Source organism: Sphaerodactylus townsendi, linkage group LG05 (assembly GCF_021028975.2).
Source record: "Sphaerodactylus townsendi isolate TG3544 linkage group LG05, MPM_Stown_v2.3, whole genome shotgun sequence".
Classification (NCBI taxonomy): Eukaryota; Metazoa; Chordata; class Lepidosauria; order Squamata; family Sphaerodactylidae; genus Sphaerodactylus; species Sphaerodactylus townsendi.
The window spans coordinates 71,352,626-71,367,834 of record NC_059429.1 but is presented as its reverse complement, the minus strand read 5'-3'; the positions used below and the strand labels follow the sequence as shown (position 1 = coordinate 71,367,834).

The window sequence follows — 15,209 nt, the reverse complement described above, 5'->3', positions numbered from 1 at the left end:
CAGCCCATTTAGCTAACAGCCACACAGTACAGAGCAACTTTACATGGTTAATGGCACCTAAATTAAAGATCAGTTTCAGAATGCTTATGAAATTCAGGGTTGTCGTTTGTTTTTACAGGAAGACAGCAAGGATCTACATCTGACATAAGTTACCTTTAGACATCAAAACTGAAATCTTACTTCTACGTTTTAGTTTAATACATTATTAACTGGAGCTAATATACTTTCTCTGAGATGTGTAGTATTTGTCTTACATTTCATGGGCTGGTCTAAAAACCTGTGGTAAAATATGGAGAATACTAGAAACTTGTAGTTTAACAAATGCCTACGTAATCAGGATTGCAAAGTGATTCTTCTATGAGCAGACTGAAAAGTTATAGTTTTTATAGCCCGGCAGCAAGACTTTGGCAAGTCTAAATTAGGCACATAATGTAGAAGAAGAAGAGTTTGGATTTATATCCCCCCTTTCTCTCCTGCAGGAGACTCAAAGGGGCTTACAATCTCCTTGCCCTTCCCCCCTCACAACAAACACCCTGTGAGGAAGGTGGGGCTGAGAGAGCTCTGAGAAGCTGTGACTAGCCCAAGGTCACCCAGCTGGCGTGTGTGAGAGTGCACAGGCTAATCTGAATTCCCCAGATAAGCCTCCACAGCTCAGGCAGCAGAGCTGGGAATCAAACCCGGTTCCTCCAGATTAGATACACGAGCTCTTAACCTCCTACGCCACTGCTGCTCCTAGCAATATATGTACTATTTTTTCCATTGAGTTCACAGTTTGAAGTAATAGTAGAAGTAAAATCTAACATAACACAATGACTAAGTTTGCTAAGATCAGGGTACATATCTCCATGGTGCCCTGAACAACTTGGGCCAATCTCTCTAAAGACTTATGAAATCTCTAAAGACTTATGAAAAAAAATGGGCAGATAGAACTATGTATACAGGTCTCACCTCCTTGGAGGAAAGGTGCTATAAAATAGGACAAAAAAAAGTGAAATCTTCTCGCTTGTATGAAGCCAGTCGCTAATTAATATGGTATGGTTTCTAAATAGGCATAGGATTGGTTTGCAAAACTCTAACTTAAATGTGGCTTACACTTGCAATATTTGGTTTACATCAATATAACTAATTTTCAACACAGCCCCATCTGTGCAAACTGACATCCAGGGTCTGGGGCCATGGACAGAAATGACAGATCTGTTCACAAACCTCTGAGAACAGCTTTAGGTTTGCAGAAAAATCTGAAATCTTAAAAAAAGAAAAACCCTCTACATGGGGGGTGGTGGTGGTGGTGGTCCCAAAATGATAAACGAGGTCTCTTCTGCAGCCTTTGCTATACTCTTTTTTATTTACATCATTTGGCCTGCCATGTGCCGTATTCATAAGTACAACTCTGTATGTGTATATGCAAACACTGCCTGGCTATTAAGTTACTGAAGTGACACTGATCATACTAAGCATTTAAGTAATGTTAATAATTACTAGTGTATATTTCCAAATACAAATTACACATCTCAATTATATTACTATTTACCTGGAAACAAATCATACTGTTTCACTGAGATTTTTAAAAATTTTATATCCTGTTTTTCTTCCCAATGGGGTCCCAAAACAGCTTATATCATTATCTTCTCCATTTTAACTCTCAACAACCCTATAAAGTTAGTCAAGAATGTAAGACTAAGGTTACCAAGCAAACTTCCGTGGCAGACTGGGGATTCAAACCTGGCTCTCCCAGATTGAAGTCCAACATTATAAACACTACATTGCACTAACCAATAAGCATGCATAGGACTACTGTCATAGCTATTATTGCCTTTTGCGGTGGTGAGGCAAAGGATCACATTAGTTAAGTGATAATCAGGTAAATCTTCAATAGCAATTTTTCCAAAAGTTCTCCCTTTAACAATTCTCCACTTTGAAATAGAGAACTGATGTGGGGGAAAGCTATAGTAAGTATAGTAAATTCAGTAAGGGCCTCCTATCTAACAGAGATCAAAACAGATAAGCATTATGAACAGCACTACAAGAACCAATAGCAGGCAGAAGAATACAGGCAACAAGGACCAGAAGGGTAGAAGGGCTCAGCCTCCAATGACCTAGAGTTTGGCTTCAATAGAACAAAATAAGATTACCATTAATATGAACATTGATTATGATCCTTCTTTGGGATCTGCTCCAGCGCAGAAAGTGACTTTTGTAATTCTGCCTTTCCAAATTCTAAAAGCACTGTATCTGTATCTGCTAAAAAAACGCAGAAATTCACTAAATATGAATTTGTATTTATTAATCAATGGAATTAAAGCATTTATAATAAACTACTTTCAGCCCATTAAAAAATCACAGCTAGTTTTTGACAAATTTACTTTCTACCATAAAAATACAGCCATACAAACAAGATTATCATGTGCATGACAATATTAAATTTATGAAGCTACTTAATTGCAAGTGCAACAGCAGTTTAAATAAGACATGGTTTGCAGCATGAGCTAAAACATTGCTTTTCATAAATATCCACTAAAATAAATGATAAATATACCCCAAACAAGATGTTACTTAAATTTGACATTCACAGTGCATGGCAGGTGCAAAGCTCACTACTCAAATTCATACACAGATGAACTGTGTACATTCCTAAAAGTAGTCCAATTTTTTTAAAGCTAGCAATTAAGTTATTCTATATGGAAGGTCACCATCAAGGAAATTATTTATACAGTGTAAAGCTAAAGATTTTAAAACAAGTTGTATAGCTCAAAACTAGGCTTCGCATGCAGAACAGGCTAGCACTTAAGATTCTTAAAACCTGACTAATTCCATATTGCTGTGGACCAGACTCCTCAAAATTCATCCCCAACGTTTGCTTCCAAAGGTCATCCAGTAGTTAAGAACATAGTTCCGCATTTTATTTTGTAGACATGTTACTACAAGGGAAAACATGAAAGGAACCAGGTTGTAATGTCTCAAAGCCACATTAGGAGGTTGCGTTCTTATAGTTTCTAGGGGTTCTTTCTACTGAAAAATAAACTCTCAGTTCAGTCCATCCCCCAGTAACTCCTTCTGGATAACCCAGCAAACAAATACGTAGTTCAAGCCATTCCTGTTTTGTGGTTACATTCTGGCCCTATACCACCATCAGATGAAATCTACTTGCATACTGTTGCACATTACCATCTTACTAACTTTGAACTAATGCGACCCATCTTAGCAGATATCTTTGGCCTCAGTTATAGTTGCTGAAACATAGGAATAACTAGCTTAAAGAGTGTTTACCACCTTCATTGGAAGCATTTCAATGGCAGTACATAATACATAATTCACACCAAACTTTCTGCAAGAAACCTTAAATGACTGAAACCTGAGGACCTTCATCAAAGGCCACAGAATAGTATTGAATAGCATGCATTTTTAACAATTGATTTTTGGCAATCTCCCTCCTTTATTCTTCCCGCACAAATAGAGGGGGAAAGCTAAAACCACCCCGCATGAGCCATCAGAGTGCTATGCCACTAGGGTCATACTGCACAGTTCTGCAACAAACTGAGCACAGAATAAAAATGCTACTGAGCTGTAGCTCTACAGATCTGCAGCCAGCAACAAATCTGAGTACTGTACCTCAGCACTTATTCTATAGAATTATATTGATTCTGTAGCACTTAGTACTCAGCCTCACAGCCCTGAATCTGAGTGGTACAGTGCTGTAGAGCAATGCACTTTAGTGCTGCAATGCTCCCACTGGGGCTGTTTATGCTGCACAACTTGACTACACAAGTTGAGCGATGTAGTGGTTATGCTACTTTTTTTGTGCCGTCAAATTGCAGCTGAAGGGTTTTTAAGACAGAAGTTTGGAGGTGGTTTGCCATTGTCTGCCTTTGCATCACAACTCCGGTGTTCCTTGGAGGTTGCCCATCCAAATGCTAACTGGGGCCTGTCCTGCTTAGCTTCTGAGATCAGGCTAGCCTGGAGCTATCGAGGTCAGAGTGGTTATGCTACTACACACACCTTTTAGTTTATTTCAGGGCATATTGTCTATTTTATAATAGCAAACTGGTTGAGCCAATTAACCATGTGCTCTGGTTCCAGAGTTTACTATTTCAGTCCCCTTCATGTTACATGCAGTAAGACAGTACTTGCCTGCCCCAACAACATCTATAACCTCTGTCTCAGTTACACGGGAGCAACATATGGCCCCAGTTGTACCAGGTAATGCCATCCATAATAGGGTAGACATTGACAGAGTGGTAGAAAACTGCATTGGCATATGTTGCACACATTATCAGAAGCAGTAATGTGGCAGTAGCAAATATCAATAACAAGCTGCCTGTAGCACAATTTATTATACCATTATTAAAGATTTACAGTTCAGCTTGCAATCCAAATTAAACACTACACACTCTGAACACTACAAATTACAGCCTCAGCAACTTCAGCTCTTTACATGGGATCTACTTTTTTGCATACAAATTCCAACTAGAAATCATGTGCTACATTGAAACTTATTACTTAAAACCAAAGAAATAAAGTTTAGCATATATGGGAAATTTCTTTACCATAATATAAACAATGGATCCTTGTGGGGCTGCTGAATTATTTTTATCTTTCAGACACTTGACGTGCACTGAGTGGCTGAAACAAGCTCCATAACTTCTTACAGATGTTACATGACCACCCAGATTCCTTTGCTGGTAACACAAGTTGGGCTGCACACAGTTTTATTTTCTGAGATGCCTCAAGGAGGTGTCTGGAGAGACTGCATATGAGTTTCCTAAATAAACACACAGAACTCTTGTAGATTTTATGCATGTTTTGCTGGAGAACTGCATTAACCACTGAGAATCGGAATCAACAAAGAGCCTGGCATAACTTTTTATTGACATTTTCTATAATTATAAAAACATATTCCCAAACCAAAAGTAATCAGACTATTAATACTATGATTATATGTAAACTTCCTTTCATATATATACCATATATGATGATTAGATGTAAGCATCCTTCCATATACATATACCCTCAATACATTCACAATACAAATAAAAATACTAGTATGGTTTTTATTGCTTTATTTAAATTGGTCAGTATTTTAAACAGAAAACATAAAAGTGATTGCTTTTCCATCTTCATGCAGTATATTGCATTTCAGGACTTCACTAGGTAGTCAACATGTCTAGGGCTGGAAAGCAATTGGAGGAAACGCTAGACTGTTGATGAAGGGCATTTAATTTTTCCAATTCCTTTCTTTTAGTATCTTTAGAGGTCTGTTCCACTACTTGGAAATCATACACACTATTATATCAGGGCTCCCAGAACTCCTGCGTCCTCTTGACCATTATCATTGTTATTGTCCATTACCTCTACATTTCAAAGACTGAAAAGATAAATTCTTTGCAGTTAAGTTACATTGCCAGTAATTTATTATGCTCAATGTAATAGGCTAGAGTCAATAAAATGTTCTAGAAAGTTCCGGATGTATTTTTAAATTTAGATTCACAAAAAAGCATATTTGATACTTTGCTGTGATTTATTTCTGATCAGTATATCAGAGCACTTAATGTGCTGTTTACTTTTACAGTTTAGCCTCGCACTGCATCTTAGCCCACTAGTCCTTCCCTCAATAGCAGAATTGCTTTCAAATACCAAACCTTCCAAGTTTATAAACAAGGAAGCCATGTAAATCTCCCTATCCTGTTTCTGATAAAGGCAGAAACATAAAAGCACTACAATACAGTAGTAATTATGATACTCATTAGTGCTACTCATGCCCCTTTGAGATGTACATTGAGGATGAAGAAAAATTCAAACAAGGAATCAGCCAAAGTAAAGGCAATCAACTCCTAGTGCATGTTTAGGACAGTATACATTGGTGTGATAGTTATGATTGGTAATGATTACCCGTCTCTTTAAAGTTACAATGCCAAATAATTATGTACAAAATTTAAAAGAACTATTGAAACGCTATTCCTACATTCTTTCAGAATATAAAATAAATATGAACTTCTTTTATCTGAGTTTTAAGGGGAAAGTTTTAAGGTGCAACTGGACTTCTGTTTTAATCTTATTTAGGGTCTGTCCTAAATCTATGGCAAAATTTTCAAAATGCAAATATGTCCTTAAACATGCCAAAGCCGTAAACAAGTCTACAAGCAACAATGGAATGAGTACATTTTGAAGTGAAATCTCTAGAAGAAAGTTGTATTCTTCAGTCTCTCAGTATTATCTATCCATATAATATTGAAGCATTTTATTACCTTGTGCCAAATCCTCAAAATATGGATAATTTATTCTATATTATTTACACATAGAAAGCTCCATCCTACAAAGACAGATTCTTTTTTGTTCATGTCCTAAAGTGCAGCTATTTTAAGGCAAATTTATTAGAAATATAAAATACAGGTTTGTCAATATATACACACACATTCTAAATTTGAAGACAAGAGTTTCCCTTATAAGGGAAATAAAAACTCTGAGTTAGCATTGCTTAAGGTGCAATTACCCCTTGGCTCCCAGTCATTCAACACAATGACAGGATGTCATTCTGGGGGCCTGGCCCAAACAAAAATTAGTTGCATTTAAGTTACATGCATTTCAACAGGATATAAATTATTTGCAATTAATGCAGTCTGCTGGTTTCACCAAGTTTGAGCACAACTAATTTTCCCTGGACCAGGGCCTGAGAATTGACAATCAGCAATCAACATCTCATATTACAAATAAAACTTTAAAAAAATCATTCAATATTTTCAAAGAACACAAATGAAGAAGTGCCAACATGTACACTAAGTTTCAAACATTAATATACCATTGGGAAAAGTGCCAGGTGTAGCTCTTAATTATCAGGCGTGTTCCAGTAGCTACTTTAGTCCTTCAGTACTGAATTTCTAAATAGAGATACTATACACCTAAAGCAGCTCTCAGTTCTGGTAACGAATATTTCTCATCTCCATCTGTATCAAATTCTTTAAAGCTTTGTGAATCATGCAGTGTAATCCCAACCAGATTTTGCAGATCCTTGTATGTGAGCTTGCCATCGGTGCCTTGATTGCTGATTCTGAATAATTCCTGAAGGTCTACAAGAGGGACAAGAATATTTAAAGGACAGGTTATAAACCAAACAAACATAATTAAATTAGCAAAACATCTGCATTCCAGCAGAGACACACAAAAAGATAATACTTTCCAATCTGTAAAACTGATACATCAGAAAGACACCGGGCTTCTATGTTCACTTAGGTGATTCTGCGTGGGACAAGTAAAACGGATTGAGGCCCTTTTTAAAAGCTTTTTTTTGAGTGCGGGAGTTTCCACAGAGACACACAAAAAGATAATACTTTCCAATCTGTAAAACTGATACATCAAAAAGACACCAGGCTTCTATGTTCACTTAGAGGATTCTGCATGGGACAAGTAAAACGGGTTGAGGCCCTTTTTAAAAGCTTTTTTTTGAGTGCGGGAGTTTCCACAGAATTTGCCTCCCAAACGCTACTAATCTGTTTTTAGTGGCCAGGACCTGGGTCAAAGGAAAATCGCTAATTTAATGCCTTTTAAAAATTAACCTGGGTTGCAAATGCTTCCTGCTTGCCTTTGAGAAATACAGCAAGCAGGAAATGTTCAATCCCCACCCCTTTCCCTCCACCATTATGGTGGATTCCCAGGCGGCCACCATTAGAGGTGTTACTCTAATAGACAGCGGCCATGCCATGCAAGTAGTGGGGGGATTCTTGGGTGGGGAGGGATTTTTGAGTGGGGGGATTCTCAGTTGTGTAGTTCGCATGGAAACACAGCATTTCCATGCAAATCATGCTGCCTCCTGCCTCTGGGATCCCAGCTGGCCCCTGCAGCCGCTATGCAAACAGTGGAAGAAGCAGCAGAAACCAGTTCCATGAACCTGTTGCTGCCTGTGCAAAATTAGCCTACAAGAACAAACAGAAGCAACATTATAAATTTGGGATGCTCATTTCTAATTGTCAGTGAAATAGTTTACAAGGCAATCTGTAACCAAAGAGAATAAAAAACATGCATATTCTGTTGCCAAATAAAATCTTCTCAGAGTTTTTCTTTACACATCTCTAGCTACACTGAAATTCTTAGATCTGTTACTTCTAAGTACATCATATATATTCTTATTCAATCACTTTGTCTCTCCAAATTTCTCCCCCAGGTGTCCCATGTCACTCAATTCTGGAATGGTTACTTCAGTTACGATACAGGAAGAAAACATTCCACCTCCAACAAAACTAAACAGACTTGCCCTCTACGCTGGATATTCCTGGTAAGGACAATCCTCTTGGGTATCTAATATGCTCAAAACTTTTGCCAACTGATCTTGAAGAAAGTCTTGAAAGTTTTGTAGGCTTGGATGTGGTACTCTGGAGTTTTCCTATTGAGAAGAAATTTTAGTTAGAACTGTATCAAGGGGAAAGAAACAATAGCTGTAAAATATACGTTTGCCCAAAGGACTGTATTCAGATGGCATACAGAAGAATACTGAACCATCAGTACAGCAACAAACAAATATTATTAATGTATTATTTAAGAAATTATTTTAACCACTTCACATCTAGCATCTTCATGAGATTTTCTGGCCTCTTTTGAGTAAGGAGAAGCAATGAAGATCTCATTTCACTGCTTATATCAGTTCAAAATGAAAAACTCATTTCATGTGTGCAGAAGTTCCATGTTAAGATGTGTGCCCATTGTCGAGTACAAAGTTAAGTAATATCAAGTCACCTAAAAATAGGGTTCAGATTGGGGCTTAAGGGATACTCAGCAGAGATCAAATTTGCCACCCTTTCAAGTGTTTGAAAAGCAGCATGCAGTAAATTTTATAATAAGCTTGTACGATAGCTCAGCATTATCACACTACTGCACATGGCAAGCTGACAGTTCAGACTTGTGGGTTCTGGTGAAGCAATTTACTGTGGAATCCCACACAATTTAAACCCACTAATTTTTATGGGCTTAGACAGAAGTTTCTGAATAGGAAACTTGGTTTGATGACTTTATGGGGGGGAAATGAAATTTCCCGGGCCACAGCTTATGCTTGAATCATAAATTTTGCTTCCGTTTGTATCTTTCTCTATCTGTTGTGGAGCTGGTATAATAAGGGCAATTTTGATTGCTTTCTCCTCACTGTAACGACCAGCTGGTGCATTGCTTCCCAAAACCATGGAAAAAAGCCTTGGCTCAGAATAAAACATCTGCCACCTATGCAGAAAGTCTCAGGTTCAATCCCTAGCACTTCCAGTTAAAAATATCAGGCAGTAAGTGATATGAAAGTCCTCTACCTGAGACACTGGGAAGCTGTTGGCTAGTCAAAGTGGAGAATACTGACCTTGACAGATCACTGATCTAACTCACAAGGCAGTTCCATGTATGGGGAATCACATGTCTTTGTCAATGGCACTACATAGAATTCAGCCCTTAAGGGCATCTTTTTCTGAAGGAGGCTGATTAAGCAGAGGCTCTACCCCGGGCATAAACACGATCCTTTGGAAATTTCATTTTACATCTCTCTTTGGCTCCTGCTGAGACTATCTCTAATTCTGTCATACTAGCCCAGCTGGACCAGACTGATGGCTTGAAAAATTCACTACTGTTTCCCCCAGCAGTAAATCAGATACCCCTGGAAAGATGGCAATGTCATGAAGGAATCAGCTGGTATTGCTGCTAATACTAGTTGCCAGGGGTATAGTCAGTGGTAGGATTCAAATAATTTAACAACCGGTTCTGCCGAAGTGGCGCGAACCTGCTGAACCTGCTGGGTATAGCACCTACATACATAAACTTTCAATGAGTTTCATACCTTTTTATCTTTCATGAATGTTTCTGATTCTGTTTTAAAGCCATTACATTTCATTTTATGGAAGTAAATTCCAAAAATTATGTAGGGTTTGAAGTACTCTCATATCTTTTGAATCCATGATAAATTTTACATAGTGTCCCCAAGTTCTACTATTACAGTATAGAGAGAAGGCCTTTTTCTACTTTTTCCACACTGCACATATTATAAAGTTCTATCATATCCCTTCCTCTTAATTGTCTAAACGGAAAGACTACAATTGTTTAAGACTTTTGCCCAAAGGTGCCCTTTCCTGAACCTCTTACAGTTTTATAATGTTCTTTTTTACAGTTACAGTTTTATATGTCCTTTTTGAGATGGCCAGAATTGTGCACAATATTTGAAACTTTTCAATTTCTTTTGCAAGAACTTCTGGCACAAAAATGCCTCTCATGAATGCATACTGCATTGATATCCGACACAACCTTTTGACTTGTACTATGTAACGACACTTTCAGGCTTCTTGTCTGTCTCTGTTTCAATGAAGGTTGAACTCTAAGAAGCTTGGGACAGTTACCTGAACTAAGAAGAAAAGCTACCAAATGTATTCTTACTATTTTCAACACCATCTTTGTCCAGTATTCTAAAGCTACTAATCTGGGTTAAAGGCAACAGGTATCAAGTAATCGAGCATCTCATAGTTTAACACACCATTTATGTGGAATACATTACCTTTTTTAGTTGCTTCAGATGTGTCACTCTCAGGCTTGCTTGTCAGATCATTGATCAGCTGCAGCTTCTCTCTTAGTTTGGATACCTGGGAGTCACCATTTTCTGTTTTCTGTACATCACCAACAGAAAAATTTCATTAATAACTCCACTTCTTTCACCATAAATGAGCTGCACAGTTTCTTCAAAATACTTTTCAGACATCAGACATCAAAGTACTTTATGCATAAAGAGATGATGTGGTAGTGAGAAGTGCCCATCAAGTCATAGTTGACTTATAGTGACTTTGTAGGGTTTTCAAATCAAGAGGCATTCAGAAGTGGTTTGCCATCGCCTGCCTCAAATTATACCCATGTTTTTATAACGATAAGGTGCCAGGCAGCCCCATGCACAAACCGGGCGCCGGGCCACAGCTGCACACCCGGCCACCCCCGCCACCCCCAAAAGGCTTCTCAGCAGCTTGGGGAAGTCAAAAAGCCTCCCCACTGCTGAGAAGCCTCAATGGGCTGCACCAGACTTATAACAGCCAAAAAGGTGGCTTAAGTGCAGCCTGCGGCCTGCTGGAGTAATGCCAGCAAAGGTCAGGAGGGAGCTGACGAATACTGGCTCCTCCCCAACTTGCCTCCACTATACCAGTGGTGGTCTCTGGGGGCAAATACAATGTATCAGTACCAAATTTTCAAAACATTTCTTTTTACAAATGAAACTTATTTTAGACACTAGTTCAATATTTTCTTACAGTTACCTCCAGATTTTGTGTATTTGCAGTAGTAGTTTCATTTCTTGGTTCATTTTCTGAATTCACAGAGGTAGTTAAGTCACCCACCTGCAGGAGACAAGAACATTTTAGTGTGTAAACAGCTACTGAACAGTTCATATTCTTCAAAGACAACAGAAATTCTGGTAAGACAGAAACCCAATTTCATAAACATTAAAATGTATTTTAACTTCCAGGGGTTGGTGTTTGTTTGTTTGTTCCTTGTACTTGCTTGAACAACTTTTCCCAAAAGCTAATACAAATATCTACATTGAAAAAAGCTGAAAACACCACAGAGGCTTCTTTGAACATCCTGAGATTACAGGCAACCTACAAGGTATTATTATTAGTATTATTAGTATTATTAGTATTAGTATTAGTATTATTAGTAGTTAGTAGTAGTATTATTATTAGTATTAGTATTAGTATTATTAGTAGTATTATTAGTAGTATTATTATTATTAGTATTATTAGTATTATTATTATTATTATTAGTATTATTATTATTATTATTAGTATTATTATTATTATTAGTATTATTATTACTAGTAGTATTATTATTAGTATTATTATTAGTATTATTATTATTATTATTAGTAGTAGTAGTAGTAGTAGTAGTAGTAGTAGTAGTATTAGTAGTAGTATTATTATAAACCGCCCTCCCCCGAAGGGCTCAGGGCGGTGAACAAACAAATAGATAGAGCACAAATAAAATCAAATTATCCAACTTTGAAGAAATAACTGGTTTAAAAATTAAGAATAGTGAAGAATATGATTAATAAGGAGAAAAAAGAGTTAAAGGATAAAACTGGTTTTCAAATTGCCAAACAGGTTGGATACTGAGTAATAGTGTCTGATACTAATTTATTGTTGTATGAGAACAACTTTGAAAAATTATGGAAAAATTGTTGAAGTGGGATAAGTTACATCTTTCTCTTTTAGGTAGGATCTCTAATAGAGATGAACATTTTACCTAAGATATGGTTCTTATTTCAAAACATCCCAGTCATTAACTTGAAAAATACTACACGTTTTGTATTATTATATTCTTGTATTTCTGTAGCAAAAAAACTGAAAAAAGATAGTAATTAGCAATGTAGGATTTGTCTTTCATCTGTATGATATAAATCCTCAACACCAGAGACCCTACCTAACACTAGATGCGGAGGCAAGAGAATTACAAGGGCAATTGGATTCAAGACAATTATCATAACAGCATTCCAACGCATCATCCTGAAGCGCTTGAAACCTGTTGGTGCCCTTTACTCCAAAATTAACATTTTCCAACCTGCTTTGTTTCATAGTAGGATAGTTCAGATGCTCAAACTAGCAGTCTCTTTCTCTCATATGCTCCTATAGTAGCTATATTTTAAAAAGTTCCAACAATTCAATGAATAAACTGATATACAACAACAACGAATCTAAAAGAGAATGAAAATAAAGGAATAATGAAAATAATTCTCAGTCTCTCTCTAATCATACTCACTGCCCAATCCAAAAGGGGTGGGGGTGGGGGTGGAGGCAGGAAGGGGTTGCACTAGAACAGGGGTAGGGAACCTTTAACACTCAAAGAGCCATTTGGACCCGTTTTCCATGGGAAAAGAAAACACTTGGAGCCGCGAATAATTTTTGACATTTACAATAAAGATAACACTGTATATATTGGGTTTTTAAACCTTTTACTCTGCTCATTCTGAGAAGCGCATGGATGTGTCCGCCCTGCCTGCAGGGCGGGCAAGGATGGGGCCAGCGGCTCGGCCTCGCCGGCCGCCGGGAAAGCGCCCGCCCTGCTCCAACGGGGCAGGCGAGAGGGGAAGCCCGTGGCACGGCCCAGCCGGCCACGGGCAGTTGGTGCACCCGCTCTGCTGCCTGCAGGGTGGGCAAGGATGGGGCCAGCGGCTCGGCTCGTGGAGCCGGAGTGCAAGGGCAGAAGAGCCGCATGCGGCTCTCGAGCCGCAGGTTCCCTACCCCTGCACTAGAAGATCTGCCCTCCTTGGCCACATGCCCTGGCAAAGGGGTAAATCCATTGGTGTGCAGCCAGATGTGGTGCAAAGCACTGCATCAGTGTTCCTGCACACGCCCTGCCTCTGCTGACATAGCACAAGTGTGGCTGGGTGAGGAGCTCCGGATTGGGCTGCCTATCTTAGTATTTCTTATCACACTCAGCTGATTCAGATGAGGTCTGTGCCTTCACCATCCCCAGAAACAGCCACTCATATCTATCAAGCTCATCAAGGTCAGTCACTTCCTAAAGGAAGTATAACTTGAAGGAGCCACAGCCAAATTAAAATAAGCAACTGAAATCAAATAGAATAGTTAAATATATACTATAAAAACTGTTCACAGAGCTTGGCAGCCAACCAGACCAGAAATGGAAAGTGTATGATGTGACAGGGAAAGATCAGGTGAGACATTAACCTAGAAATCAAGTCTTTAAATATGCAACCCCCTCTATGCCTGGTGAAAGCTGTATCCCATTTTTGTTCCTTTCATTTAAGAGAGCACATGAAACCTATTTGGAATTTGACAAAGTAGCATAAAGAACAAAATTTCCAAAGCAGCTTACAATTAACATCACATCTGGGAAGTAAAAGGAAGAAAAGGATAAGTTAACAAATCAATATACACACAAGGCTCCGTTTCAGTTGCTGTGTGTACCATTTTTGAAACACCAGAATCCAAAAAGGCCAGAACAAATTTTTAAAGTGTAATGAAAGCTTAATACTCTTAATTGAGAACTACAGTTAGATGAACAGGTTACCATAGAGATGTCTCTATAACTAGGCTTTCTACCTGCCATAGCCACCATACTCAGTGCCTCCTCCTCTTTTCTCTGAAGTTTGATCACTGCCATGTTCAAGAAGCAGAAGCAGTGAAATGGATCCTTATTCCTGGGGTGTAATGGCTATGCAAACCTCTATTCTGGCCTGAGGTCTACCAGTTTCTTGCTTTCAATTTCCAAATGTCCAAGTACAAACAAAGAAAGTGTTAGGAAAAGAAATCTCCAGCTGGAAAAGGATAAAACAGGGAGAAATTGACTTTGCATAAGTCCTACTCTAGCAACCTATTCTAGAAGATTTTTCTAGATCAGGGGTAGGGAACCTGCGGCTCTCCAGATGTTCAGGAACTACAATTCCCATCAGCCCCTACCAGCATGGCCAATTGGCCATGCTGACAGAGGCTGATGGGAATTGTAGTTCCTGAACATCTGGAGAGCCACAGGTTCCCTACCCCTGTTCTAGATGAAGGATCTAGAATGGCAAAAAATTGCTAATGCCGATTATGCACAAAGTCTTTGCTGCATAGTGGAGGCCAGTGTTTGCCACAGCAAGATTTCTTGTACAGACATATTTTTGGAGCCCCACTTTCTCTTTCCGCTCTCTTCGCAGCAAGCAAAACATAGCATGATTTAAATCTTGCTTTGCCACCACAGAGGGACAGATTTGCCAGTAGACACAACTCTGCCCCAGACATCTTCCCTCCACCTATGGTCAGCCTTCCTACTCCCTCACAGTGCTTTGCACATCTTCCTTCTCAAACACACCCCTTCATACTGTCAGTTTTTTTCCTACTTCCCTAAGTGCACGGATCATGAAATCAATAAATAGAACTCTCATATGTACAGTGGGGGGGACCCCCTCCTATCAGTCTAACATCTGTGTTCAGTCTCTCCTCCACCAACACAGCCTCAGGACAGTACAGTCTCAGTTGCCAGATGCCCTGAAGCCTTCCCCCTCCCCATACTTTCAGTTCCTTCTTGCTTCTCTAATGTGCACATATTGAGAGATCGATCTTTCAATATAAAGTAACAAAAGAGAGGGCTTTTGCAAGGAACAGTACAAGCAGGCATCATTTCGGCTCTACTCCACTTCCCCCGCTTTGCTTCTTCCCTCCCTGATGGCTGAGAGGGCTTTTAAAACTTTATTTCAGGCAAGACTCTGTTTTAAAACA

The 15,209-nt window shown here is 38.7% G+C and overlaps 1 protein-coding gene across 1 annotated transcript in view; it reads right to left on the bottom strand.

The window, feature by feature from the left end:
• Nucleotides 1-2,258: 2,258 nt before the first annotated feature.
• EFCAB14 (EF-hand calcium binding domain 14) overlaps nucleotides 2,259-15,209 on the bottom strand; it is a 33,818-nt gene continuing 20,867 nt past the window's right edge. The window contains exons 8-11 of the mRNA XM_048497261.1: nucleotides 11,247-11,327; nucleotides 10,505-10,613; nucleotides 8,243-8,371; nucleotides 2,259-7,061 (exon numbers count right to left, since the gene is read on the bottom strand). Of these exons, the coding sequence (XP_048353218.1) occupies nucleotides 6,886-7,061; nucleotides 8,243-8,371; nucleotides 10,505-10,613; nucleotides 11,247-11,327 (495 nt within the window). The 3' untranslated portion in view covers nucleotides 2,259-6,885. The remainder of the gene's footprint in view (nucleotides 7,062-8,242; nucleotides 8,372-10,504; nucleotides 10,614-11,246; nucleotides 11,328-15,209) is intronic.